Genomic DNA, 12,766 nt, shown 5'->3' with positions numbered 1-12,766 from the left:
TTGTATTAATATTAAAATCAGGGAAATGAGAGATTATGTTGTATCATTTATGTTGTTTCGAATTTATATAAATAGGCATAGAAATGTAGCTACGAAAATCGCCTTAAAAGTTAACTATATTTCTATCTGCACAGGTCTCTCCAATCATCATCAACACAGTAATCACCATCCAGACGGCACTGACTCCCACAGTAGAAGCCCCTGAGGAGCTGGATAGTCCTGTTCCTGTTGACCTGTGGGAGAAACGAGGCTGGAAGGAGCTCAAGCTCTGGTTCCTAGACGAGGAGGGGGACGAAGACACAAGGTCACTGGTCCCACTGATACCAAAGGGAGAGTCATTAAAGGTATTTAGCTGCATTGTGGCTGTACTGATGACACTGCACTGAGTGATTGTATGCTATAATATAGTTAGTTATGATTATTTTAGTTTTTATTTATTAAGGTTGGTCCCTTTTTTATATCACAAACCCTATTGAGTTTTGTTCATTTTGATGTAGCAGAATAGGGTGTATCATTTCATTGGTTATCCATCCCTGTAGGTGTCCATCGAATCAATCTGTCTCACTCTGGAAGCTGGCGTAGGACATCGCACCATCCCCATGCTCCTGGCCAAGTCATCCTTCGATGGAGATGTTACCGACTGGTCCACTCTCATTAACCTGCGCAGCGCGCTCAACATGGAGGTAATACACACAAGTAAAGACCTGTATACAGTAGAAAATTTACTCCAACCATGATCCTACACTCCGAAATATACACCTGCACCACTGTTTGTGTTTATATCTATTTATGTTAATTCTTGTATTGTGTTTTGCTTTAGGTTCACTATTTCAATGAAGTGATGGGAGTGTGGGAACCGCTACTGGAGCCTTTAGAAGATGAGACAAGAGATGGATTCAGATCATGGAGACTTGAACTGAAGGTACTGAGATACACACACACACACACACACACACACACACACACACACACACACACACACACACACACACACACACACACACACACACACACACACACACACACACTCTCACAGTGTTACTAAGTGTTTCTGTCTTATCCTTCCACCAGATGAAGAAGAAGCCAGTGAAGTACACACTATCAGATGAAGTGGATTACAATGTTCCAGACTATAAGACAGTCATCAACATCAGTAGTAAAGACCAGCTCAACATCACGCTCACTAAGTGTGGACTGGCAATGCTGAGCAACCTGGGGATGGTAAGAACAGGGCTCATTTAGACAGAAGATCTTAAGGATGAGCGTGGCCATCCATAACTTTCACATTCTTGTCTTTCTTCAGGCATTTGCAGAAGCTGCCAAACAAACAGATGAGATCTTCCAGAAGGATGAAGCCCCGTTTGTGGTAAAAAACCGCCTGGGCCTGCCGGTGTCACTCTGCTACAGTGAGATGTTTCGCCCCATCGGCGAGCAGGGTGATGACTGCACCGTGGAGCTGCAGAATGGGCAAACACTTGGGATGGACTATTCAACCACAACAGACTGTGACCAGTTCTCAGCCATGATCTCCCTGAGTGAAAAGGACTATTTCATACAACCCAGTAAGTGAAACTTTGTACACCGTTATACTGAATTACAAAAGTTTTCGACTAGTGACTAGTTTCTGTTATCGAGTCCACAGATTTGCCTACAAATTCTGCAAATTTTCATGTAGAATCTGTTAATGGAGATCATACTCTCTTAAACCAATATACCTCTAAAGTTAGAAACCACTGATGCAAACTGAGCTGTCAACTTGACTTAACTTAACCCTCTCTTCTCTATTTCTTCTTGATGTTCATCTAATGTAAGGAAAATGTCAAAATAAAATGTATGTACTAATTGCTCTTATTTTCTTTTCTTTCTCCAGCTCCGGTGGGCCACACCTCAGCCAGTGTGATCCCCATGATCAAAGTGGGCAGAGGAATGTACAGTGTAATGCACAAAGATTCTGGAGTCACTCGTTTCCTGGTCTGTCAAATTTACTCCGTGGAGGGAAGCAAATATATAAAGATCCGTTCGCCTTTCCAGGTACGTTACTCATTATCTTATACTCATTTAAATAGTTATTTTTATCTATCTTGTAAATATTTGCATGGTTGAAATAGTTTAAAGAAGCCTCTTTGTTCAAGAGGATCTCCCGCGATTATTGCTTATTAAATATTTACCCGTGTCAATTTATCAGGCGGTTCCTATAAGGCTATAAGAGGCTGCAATCACTGTATATCAAAATTACTGTTACTTCCTTCCAGTTTCAATTAAAAAGAAATGGAAATTAGCAGCAGCCTCAAGATGCATTTCTTTGTGTTTTAAAATATAGTAGGAATACAGATGAGGTCTTAAGTATTTTTCTTTCCTGTCCTGCAGATTATCAATCATTTCACAATACCATTCAAAGTGTTTGAAGGATCAACGTGTCTGGGTACTGCTCTTCCTACTGAAGAGTTCTGTGTGCCTCTGGACTCCTATAGGTGAGGGCAAACACATAAACAAGCCTGAACATTACAATCCCTTTTTCTTCCTCTCTTTCTCTACTACACACTCCTCCACTCATATTAAGTCTTTGCTGCCCCCCTCAGGTCCGAGCTGAGCCTTCAGCCAATAACGGAGGAGGACACTGAAGATCAGGTTGCGCAGTATGAGTGCTCAGAGGGCTTTAGTTATGAGGATGTCAGCAAACAGCAGCCTGAGACACGCCTCCAGCAGACCTGCTGTCTGCGTGGAAACCAGGGTGGTGTGATGACGGTCAACATTGTGCCATTAAAGGATGCCGTGACATTCAAACACACAGGTAGTATCGGGGAGAACTTCGACGTGCCCTTCGTGCTCCACCTGTGGCCTTCCATCCTCCTGCACAACCTGCTGCCGTATCCCCTCGCCTACGACCTGCTGGTAGGAACTGACTAATTTTTGCATTCACGTTCTTTACAATGACCTATTTACCCGCAACATCCCTTTTATGTCATTAAGTATTTATAAATTATGTTAGGCCTAAATTGCACCAACTCAAGTGCTGTTTTCCAAGGTGTTCAGGCAGTGGTTTATTATACTGTAATTTATTAACAGTATACAAATCTAATGTCAGAGACTGGTCAATCTGCTATATTCAAGTTGGTTCAGAGTAAGTATTCCATCACAGTGGAAGTAATGAATTTGAAAGTGGGATCCTTATCCTTATACTGGCTGACCAACAGCAACATATTCATATTTTTTAGACACAACTAAATCAATTTCACAGCATCCATATTTGCTTAGTGTTGATCTTCAAACATATATTTAACAACACAGCTGGTGAAAGCAGAGCTGTTAAGAAGATCTCTGTCAGATAATGGGTGTTAGATCATTCAGTAACTGCTGTAGCATCTTTAAAATGCCTGGTCAAAGCTGCCTTACTGAGCAGCTCTCATATGGAAATTTTGTTTAGAAATAAGACATATTTTGAAAAATGGTCAACAGTTATGTTTATGAAACAGTTAAAACATGCAAAAGTTTAAATTTGCAAACGGTGCTCAGTTTATTTAGATGAGTCGACAGTATATTATACATATTATTACAGTGGTTGTTAATGTGTGTGGTCAAAAACAAGATTAAGATCTAATATTAAAATCAAATAGCACAGATTCAGTGTTGCACTCAGTGACCCTCTCTGGCTGCTGCTCAACAGGACAGTGGAGATTCTGCTCCTGAAGCCACTCTGGACCCAGGCTACTCTGCCCAGCTTCAAACCGCCGTCATCAACCGGTCTAAACTCAGTCTCCGCCTGCTGAACTACTTTGCTCAGGATTGGTCCTCTGAGTACAGGTCTGTCTTCAGTCTCATTCCAGATGACTATTTTACTTTCTGATCATCAATTGAGCCAAGCGTTAGTTCAGGAAGGTCATGACGTCAAGCTCACTCACAATCCAGTACGTCGGCTGACAGCAGCAGGTTTCTATTCCAGCCCACATCAGCTGATCATCTCCACTGCTTTCAATTGGCAAAGCTTATACTGTGCACTCTATTTAAGTTGCTTCTTACTTCCAATGCAAAGCCACTTCGCAACCCACCTCCCCCCCAGCACCTCCTTTACATACTGAATCTGACCTAATCAATGTCATATGTTGCATTGTTGCCTGCTCTTTCTGTGCCTTGGGTCACCTTTCCTACGAAATTCGAACATTCATTCGAACTTCAGGGGAAAAGTTCATATTCGAGGTGCAATGGCCTGTTTGATTTCAAAATATTCAATCTAGAAGCGCATGAGACCATCTGAAGGAGTTTGCTCATGATCCAACAGAGGGCGTTCACTATCAGCTAGACCTATGGCATGCCCTCTTGAGCTAAGTTGTTTTGCTACGAAAAGTCGTCCTGAGCAGACAATCATGACACCAAAGCATCTAAGAAGCAGCTTGTGGAAGTGTTTGGCGTTTTACACTGTCGACAGCAATGGGACAAACATGATAAGGCTGTTTGTCGACTTCGCACCATGCAACCTATGGGCTCACCTGCTAGCTTTCCACTCAAGTGAGGCAGCAGAGGAGGCACCACAGACAAGAGGAGCAACGTCAAGTGTTCATCCTCATCTGACCTGTGTGTCATGTCAAATTTGTTCCAGCTTGATTTTTAGAAAAAGTGACAGCCCTAGGGTCGTACAGCTGCTGCTCTCCTTGCCTCACGTTCCATGAGGGCTCACCGAAGGATAGGGAGGTTCCAGAACAGAGCCACAGAGCAATTATTGCAGTCAAATACATTTTGTAGAAAGTGGTCTTGACTGAAATTTAACTCCTGGTCATAATTAACATAAGTTATTGGAGGGGGTCATAGTTCCCAGATTTTTTTTTTATTCCATCCTCACACAGAGAACAGATATGAAATCACCCCTCTTTGTTTACCATCTTCAACACATTTCCTAACTACACGATCTTTCCTGTCATACAGTCTCAAGAGTGACCAGGAGGAGATCACCTTCATCGTGTTCCAGTCGCTACGAGAGGATGACGAGGATTATGGTGAAGGGGGCGAGTGGAAGAGGGCGGAGTTAGACATAGCCGTGCATGTTAAATATGACCTGGGGCAGACAGTGATTGCCATCCACTCACCGTATTGGATGGTGAACAATACGGGAAGGTTACTGCAGTATAAGGCTGATGACATCCACCGTAAACACCCCCTGGACTACGACATGCCCCTGCTCTTCTCATTCAAGCCTCGGTACTTCCTGAAAAACAATAAGGTAAAGAGAAATGATGTTTTACCTCAAGTCTTGGTTACTAAAAGGGATAAATTTGGTTAATGTATATTTGGTCCCATTTTCAATACAATTTCTTAATCTTCAAACTTTTATTTGTTTTATATTTTAACAAGTTTTGCTAAAAGGTAATATTATATTGAAGCCAACTTGAAGTCAGTGTTTCTTTCTACTGGAATACTGAGATTTGTATACAGTACAAAATGAATAACTTCTGTAATTTTTGACTGTACATGACTGTGATTCTTTTCATTCCTCAGGTCCGCCTTATGATCTCAGACAGCGAAGCATCTGACGATTTCTCCCTGGATACAGTTGGTAGCCATGGAGATGTGAAATGTAAAGGCAGATACAAAGATTACCTGGTAAGATTTTCCCAAAGACGTCAATATTCAAGGTTAAACTCTTTTGCAAGTACTGTTCCATAACTTACAGAGCCATTGGTCGGACTTTACTGTGTAACTACGACATGATGTGTTGCTGAAGAAGTTCACGATTATCCTCTGTTGAATTTGTGTGACGTTTGTCTGACCTCAGGTTGGTGTGAAGATTGATGCGAGCAGTTTCAGTCTCACACGCATCGTGAGCTTTGTGCCCTTTTACATGCTGGTCAACAGGACCAAGCACAGCGTCTTCATATGTGAGCATGGGCAGGAGAACTGGACTGAGGCTCAACCAGAGCAGGTCAGAACTAAACCAAATATTTACATGTTTTTCCTTGTACATGTATTTTTTTCTCATTCCACAGGTTTTACAGCTCAGTGAATTATACTGGACTGAGATAAAGTAAAAAATTCACCCTGGCAGCAGCAAATTATTACCACAACATCACATTTGGTCCTGTCACATATATTAAATATTAAAATTTAACAAAAAAATATACATCTGAGAAAAATATGTGAAATATGACAAGCAATTTTTTATTCTACATTTAGTCAGCCATTCCTTTCTGGCCGGAGAATGACACCAAGCGGCTGAAGATCAAAGTAGAAGGATGTTCATCGCCTCCTCGGACAATTGACTTCACACGACCAGAGAACTGTCTCCTGCTGCACCTGGAAAACGCTGTAAGTAGAAACGCACGTGCACAGGGATAATGTTCGTGTGTGCATCATGTTTTTGTTTTTTTTATAGGATGTACTATTTTAAACAAAAAATAGTTAATGTATAATATTGCTTCCTGTTCTGTAGATGGGTGGGATCATTGTTGATGTGAACCTATCAGAACACGCGGCCATAATCCGCTTCTCAGAGTATCACGATGGCGCGGCCCCCTTCCTCATCATCAACCACACCACAGACCAGACTCTTCAGTTTTATCAGAGGTGAGTGAACAGCAAGGGGGACAGTCACAAGGAGCAGTAAGAGCAGTAGGGTCATAAATAGTTAGGGCGCACACCACATGCCCTGAGCAGTGAGTCCTCATTTGGATTCCACACAAGCTGAACCATTTGCTGCTGGTCATTTCCCAACTCTCTTCTCTTCACTGACCCTGTTTAATAAATGCACAAAAATACCCCAAAAATCATGGACGGATTGATAACATATACTTTATTTTGGTAAAGCTAAATAGATACAAAAACCATGGGAACGTTTGATATCGCCTTTGGTTGAAGTTAGTCTAATACATTCTTTGCATAACATTTCTTATTGCTTTATATCATCATTTTACCAGGTCTCTGCAGTGGACATTTTGTCTGTAAATGTGCTTTCAAAGTGGCCCAGGTTTCATTTGAACTGTGTTGTCAATGTGTCACACTCACGTTAAGATGAAGAAGAAAAGAAAATCTTTGAAAAATTAAAGTCTGATGTTTTGCTCACTGTGCTGCACCCATTCATTCAGTTTCTGTGAAATATTTTTTATTTGTTTTCGGCTCATTTTTTATTTCTTTGCAGTTTTTGTTTCTAAATGAAGTTTACTTGTCATATTATTCACTTTATTAACAGCATTTTAAAGTTTCCATTTTAGTGAGATATGTTTTGCATATTTGAAAATTACTCTTCTCTCTTGTTGCAGCAGCCTTTTCAGTTAAGAGCCAACAGTGTTTGTTCTTGCCAATGGAGATTAATGTTTGTGTGTTGTTGGTCATGCAGCAACCTGGAAGAAACCCAGTGGGTGGCTGACGAGGTGCTAGATCTCTCCTTCTCAAGGGAGGAGGACAGGTAGAAAAAAGTGAAAGGGGGGAAAAACTCTTCTGACGCAATCTGAACTCAAGAGATAGGAAATAGGAAATAGGAATGCGAGGGGATAACGAAAGAGACTAGAAGTGTTGCACACATTTTTCATTTATTGCTGTTGCACTTTCTGAAGGTGCAGAATGATTTAAGACTGTAATTGGAAGGATTTAGACTTCTAATTATAGGTTAAAGACGGCAGCAGATTTTTACTGGAAGCAAAAAGTGAGACTGAAAATGATAGTAATTACAAATCAGAAAAAGAGGATAAGCCATACAAGTCACTAAAGAAATCAATCTATCAAATGTAGAGTAAAAGTAAAGAGATTAAAATACACAGTACATGAAGTTATTTAAAACAATGGATGAGCTTTTACAAAATGAGCGATGAAGCCGAGGATGACACCAGGTTGAAGAAGGAAGAGTAGCATGAAAAACGCTGCTCAACAGCAAGAGCAGAGAGACGCACACTCAGTGTAGCACATACACAGTGGATTCATTATTATTATTAAAAGGCTAATGTCACAGTCACTTGAGTGCAGAATGTGGTCACCAGAGCGCAGGTAAAGATAAGTAGAAGAAGACTACTTCTGTTCTGATTGGGTTTTGTGTAATCTGCTCCTCGCCTTGCCAATGAGATATAAATAGTGCGTCTGCCTCATTATAAATTCTATCACATTATTTTGTGATGTCAATATTGCATTTTGATATGTTTGCACATTTGTTTTATTTATATGGTTTTTATTCGGATCTAAAATGTTTATGGATCATTGGAGTAGAAGACAAGGAGCAGGTTAGACATTTACTCATTTATTATTCTGTTCCTTCAGTCTCTTATCAAGTGTTCTTGTAGAAAGACTAGTTTTGAAAGCTGCTGACTGGATGGGATTCTGCCAAAGGAATTACAACTCCTGCTTCTTCCAGTAGTTCTGTGGTGTGGACTATTATTCTCCGATTTTCCATCTCCATCCATAGGTTACGGCTTCCTCCTCTCGTTGTGTATTTCATCCTCTCATTTCTGCTCTGTCTCGTCCGAAAAGTTCAGAAACTTTGTGAAGATGCTTAATCCGACCTTATCTCCTCAGGAGAGGTATTGGGGACTTTTGGGTGTTTGGCCGTTGTGCTGTCATACTCTCTCATGTTTCCGTCTGTTCATGGAACTTGTTTGTGCGCTCTCTGTCAGACGGGTACTTTGGATTGGTTGGTTGTTGTGGTGGTAGATTCTCGGTGGCTGGGCTCTGTTCTACCTGTTTTACTGTTGACCTTTACCATTGTCAGCTTCTCATTATTTGCTCTCTGCCATTTCGAATCTGTGGAATATTTTTACAGTACTTTTTTACAACAATTGTTGCTGGTATTTATTTTGTGTGTGTCTGGGTGGGTTTCGTGTGCATGCAGCTCTCAGAAAATGACAGAACAGGAGGAGCTGGAGCCTGGGAGAACTGTGCACTACACCTGGGCCGAACCCACCGGGTCCCGAGAGCTGTGCTGGAAGTGTGGCACCTACAGTGGGAAGCTGAAGAGTGAAGAGGTACAATACCTGAGCCACAATAATGTTTTTGCCGTAGTTACATTCAAGACGTATAAAAATAGTACATTGTCAAAACTAAAGCTGCTTTTGTCTCTGTCTGCAGGAATCAGTCAGCTTTTAGCGTTAAAACATTATGGTGATGTGATTGTAATCATATGAAGTATTTCTATCCAATTTTCTGACCAAGTGATAATCTTTTGCATAATAAAAACCAAGCACACTTTCCGATTTAAACACACACTGAAAATGTGAATAACAGAGATGTTTGTTTAAACAGTGTTTGTTTTATTCTGTTTTTCTTGCTCCTGTAGGATCTGCGTGAGGACATGAACAACGACGGGAAACTGTTTGTGATGTCCTTCTATGAAGGTAAAGTACAAGAAGCTTGAAATTAGATTCCCAGGCCTCTTACATGCACTCTGTAAATTAGCTTTACACAGTCGTATAATCAGTTCAAACGATGTCAAAAATGCAGTTTATGACAGCAAGGATTTACCTTTGAGAGAAATAAAGTGTTAAATCAGTATGGTTTGTGATTGTTGTCGATCCAAAGGTCTCCAGCGTGTTATGCTGTTCACGGAGGAACGACGCATCTTCAAGCTGCTCTGTGAGAGTGAGAAGGCGCAGCTGGCCGAACAGGAGATCATCCTGTCGCTGAAGAACATGGGCGTGTCTCTGGTCAACAACAGCAGCAGCCAGGAGGTCTCCTTTATTGGGATCACGAGGTAGAGAACCAGCAACATATGTACACATTCAAACATGTATAGACTGGATCATATAGGGCAGGTTTCATCTCATGACCATGGCTCCCTACCATGCAAGTAAAAAGTGATGTTGTACAACGTTGTGTGTTTTGTAAATCACAAGTCAACATGGCTTTCTGATTTTCCGTTGCGCTTCATCCAGACGCTCAGAAGAAATTTCATCATCAGCCTAAATATTTAGATTGAAATTATAAATCTGTAAACTTTTTGTGTTTTTTTTCTGCTTGTGCAAAATACAAAATATACATTTTATTTTAATGTATACAGGAATAACAAAATTAAAATGAAAGGTCATATAATTTGAAGATCTGCTGATATCAGGGGAGGCTGTTGTGTGAAATGATTGTTGCAGTGGAATTTCATCATAGCAATAGAACTTATTACCTGTAGTTAACAAATATAATACTAACATTTTAAACATAGTAGGCTACTTGCATGATTTTTTGGGCTCTTTCTTGTCTCTTGTCGTAGCTCTGACGTTGTGTGGGAGATGAAGCCAAAGAAAAAAAGTCGGTGGAAGACTCTAAGCACTAAAGAAGCTGAGATGTTGGAGAACCGCTTCAAAATTTACATGGAATCTGCTCCTGTAGACCATGCCATCGTCGACCTGGAAAACAACTTCCAGGTTACTCCCGAAATACTCCATATCAAATATACCTGATTTGATGTTGTAAAAAAAAAATAGATACAATTTGGACATTTTCTAAAAACAATTTCATGTAACCTGTGTAGGTTTGAATTTATAATGAAAATAGTATTTTGTTGCAGCCTAATGGTTAATGTTTGCGGTGTTTGTAACTTCCAGGTGTCCTTTACTCCCAATGGCATGGACATGCGGATGCTGCAGCCGTGTGACGCTCCCCTCAGGAGGCACTTCCTGCCTGGGGTGAAGGTGGAGTACAGCGTCTCGCCACGACAGAGCGCTTACCGAGTCCAAATCCACCGCATTCAGGTGAAGACGACGATAGTTTCTTTTTTTTTTTTTGTCTTAAATTTATTTGTTACCTCCACTAAGATCCTACATATCATTGCCTGCTCTTCATTCCTTCCATACAACAGTTTTACATGTGCGTCCTTTCCTCGTACAGATTCAGAATCAGCTGCCAGGAGCCATCTTCCCCTACGTTTTCTACCCTGTAAAGCTGCCGAAGTCTATCACCATGGACGCAGGTCTGTAAATCTGTCTTGTATGTTTAATTGGGATTACATGTGCTTCAGTGTTTTTGTCTGTACTGTGATTTTATTTTTATTTTTTCTTACAGAGCCCAAACCTCTGACTGATATCAGCATTGTGACCAGAACAGCAGGTCACTCTGACATCTCTCGCATCAAGTAAAAGTTTACACCTTGATTCTTTTCTCATCCCTCCTCATGATGCACTTTTTCTTATTTTTGTTTCCATGTTAAGCTGCTTTTCTATGTTTCATTCAGTTTTAGCAGGAAAGACAAAATCTCTCTTCCTGAATTAAAGGTCCAGTGTGTAAGATTTACATGAAAGGGATCTATTGGCAGAAATTTAATATTAAATCATCTTAGTGATGTTTTCACTAGTGTGTTTCATCTAAATTGTATGAATTGTTGTTTTCTTTACCCTAGAATGGATCCTTTGTATTTAAATGCTTTATATTTACATCAGGAGTGGGTCCTCTCTACAGAGGCCGCCATGTTTTTCACAGTCGTCCAAACTGGACAAACTAAACACCTTTTGAGTTTCTATGACAACTGAAGGATACCACAGGTTCTCTTTCATGTGTAGAAGGGGAGGGGGATGTGAGGGGTATTCAGGGGTATACTGCAACATGCTTAGACCACTAGATGTCACTAAATTCTAAACACTGAACCTTTAATTTAATATGAAAAGCTTTAATGTTTTCTCAGTTTGGCTCCTAAGTGCTGATTCAAGTGTCTGTTCGCCACAGGTATTTCAAGGTGCTGATTCAAGAGATGGATCTGAAGCTCGATCTGGGCTTCCTGTATGCCATCCTGGACATGTTCACCCCGGAGGACGCCAGCACCATGACCTTACAACAAGAGGTCAGATACACACATTCACACCCTCAGAGTTACCGTAGCTTTGGTGTTTGGTTCAGATTCATGATCCCGTTTATTTTTGCTTGTTTTATTCCTCCAGGTGGAGCTGTTTGAGAAGGACATAGAGTATATCAAGACAGAGCTGAACCATGTGTCTGCTGCTGACACTTCTGCCATCAGCCTCTACGAGTACTTCCACATTTCCCCCATCAAGGTATGTGCCTTCTCTCAAAAGAAAAACAAATTAAAGCATGAATAAAACAACATAATAATCTATTTTTAAGACACGGGTACAGGGTATATATGAGTCATGATTACTGATGTGTTTGTATTTGCAGCTGCACCTGAGTATCTCTCTGAGCACAGGAGGAGACGACGGGATGAAGTTGAAGAGAGATACAGAAATCATCCCCGTCCAGTCCCTCAACCTGCTGCTGAAGAGCATCGGAGCAACGCTCACCGACGTGCAAGATGTGGTCTTCAAGTATGAACGCACTCGAAGGCCCAGTAGACAACTCGTGAATTGTGCACAGTGGTGTTTGTTTATTTTTGTGTGATCGCTGTGGGTGGAGTATGGTGCTACTCGACTGATTTATGTCATTTATTTCAGGCTGGCCTTCTTTGAGTTGACCTTCCAGTTTTGCACCACTCAGCAGCTACAGTGGGAGGTCATCAGGCATTATTCCAAGCAGGTAACACACACAGACACACATGCAAGATTTTTTTTTTAAGCTGTACAGTGTAAAAAACACAGCAAACCAGGCGCTGACTCGCAGGTTTCTATTTACTGTATTTCAGGCTATTAAACAGATGTATGTGTTAGTGCTGGGCCTGGATGTGCTTGGAAACCCCTTTGGACTGATCAGAGGACTGTCAGAGGGAGTGGAGGCCTTCTTCTACGAGCCCTATCAGGTAATAATGTGATGCAACAGCAGACCATCAGTAAAATGTTGTATCAGTGTTGGATTTATACATCATAATAAAACCTTCAGCACATTCCGGAATCTAAAGTGTGTGAGCAGCTATTGAAAGCCTATT

At 41.0% G+C, this 12,766-nt stretch overlaps 1 protein-coding gene across 3 annotated transcripts in view; it reads left to right on the top strand.

Moving 5' to 3' along the window:
• vps13a (vacuolar protein sorting 13 homolog A) overlaps nt 1-12,766 on the top strand; it is a 36,318-nt gene that overhangs the window by 17,123 nt on the left and 6,429 nt on the right. For 2 of the 3 annotated variants that reach the window (XM_034596436.1, XM_034596437.1), the window contains exons 41-66: nt 135-344; nt 540-683; nt 821-922; nt 1,072-1,221; nt 1,304-1,562; nt 1,871-2,031; nt 2,368-2,471; nt 2,580-2,892; nt 3,665-3,801; nt 4,918-5,212; nt 5,488-5,592; nt 5,765-5,911; nt 6,163-6,294; nt 6,419-6,552; nt 8,801-8,933; nt 9,245-9,302; nt 9,487-9,658; nt 10,169-10,322; nt 10,503-10,649; nt 10,786-10,867; nt 10,960-11,029; nt 11,617-11,731; nt 11,829-11,942; nt 12,067-12,212; nt 12,339-12,420; nt 12,527-12,640. In XM_034596436.1, coding sequence (XP_034452327.1) covers nt 135-344; nt 540-683; nt 821-922; nt 1,072-1,221; nt 1,304-1,562; nt 1,871-2,031; nt 2,368-2,471; nt 2,580-2,892; nt 3,665-3,801; nt 4,918-5,212; nt 5,488-5,592; nt 5,765-5,911; nt 6,163-6,294; nt 6,419-6,552; nt 8,801-8,933; nt 9,245-9,302; nt 9,487-9,658; nt 10,169-10,322; nt 10,503-10,649; nt 10,786-10,867; nt 10,960-11,029; nt 11,617-11,731; nt 11,829-11,942; nt 12,067-12,212; nt 12,339-12,420; nt 12,527-12,640 — 3,780 coding nt within the window. Of the gene's footprint in view, nt 1-134; nt 345-539; nt 684-820; nt 923-1,071; nt 1,222-1,303; nt 1,563-1,870; nt 2,032-2,367; nt 2,472-2,579; nt 2,893-3,664; nt 3,802-4,917; nt 5,213-5,487; nt 5,593-5,764; nt 5,912-6,162; nt 6,295-6,418; nt 6,553-7,321; nt 7,391-8,800; nt 8,934-9,244; nt 9,303-9,486; nt 9,659-10,168; nt 10,323-10,502; nt 10,650-10,785; nt 10,868-10,959; nt 11,030-11,616; nt 11,732-11,828; nt 11,943-12,066; nt 12,213-12,338; nt 12,421-12,526; nt 12,641-12,766 lie in introns of all 3 variants that reach the window. The other variant, XM_034596438.1, reaches the window with a different exon arrangement.

The sequence above is a fragment of the Hippoglossus hippoglossus genome, chromosome 9 (genome assembly GCF_009819705.1).
Source record: "Hippoglossus hippoglossus isolate fHipHip1 chromosome 9, fHipHip1.pri, whole genome shotgun sequence".
Taxonomy (NCBI): domain Eukaryota; kingdom Metazoa; phylum Chordata; class Actinopteri; order Pleuronectiformes; family Pleuronectidae; genus Hippoglossus; species Hippoglossus hippoglossus.
The sequence above is the reverse complement of the archived record's forward strand: the minus strand, read 5'-3'. Positions and strand labels throughout refer to the sequence as shown.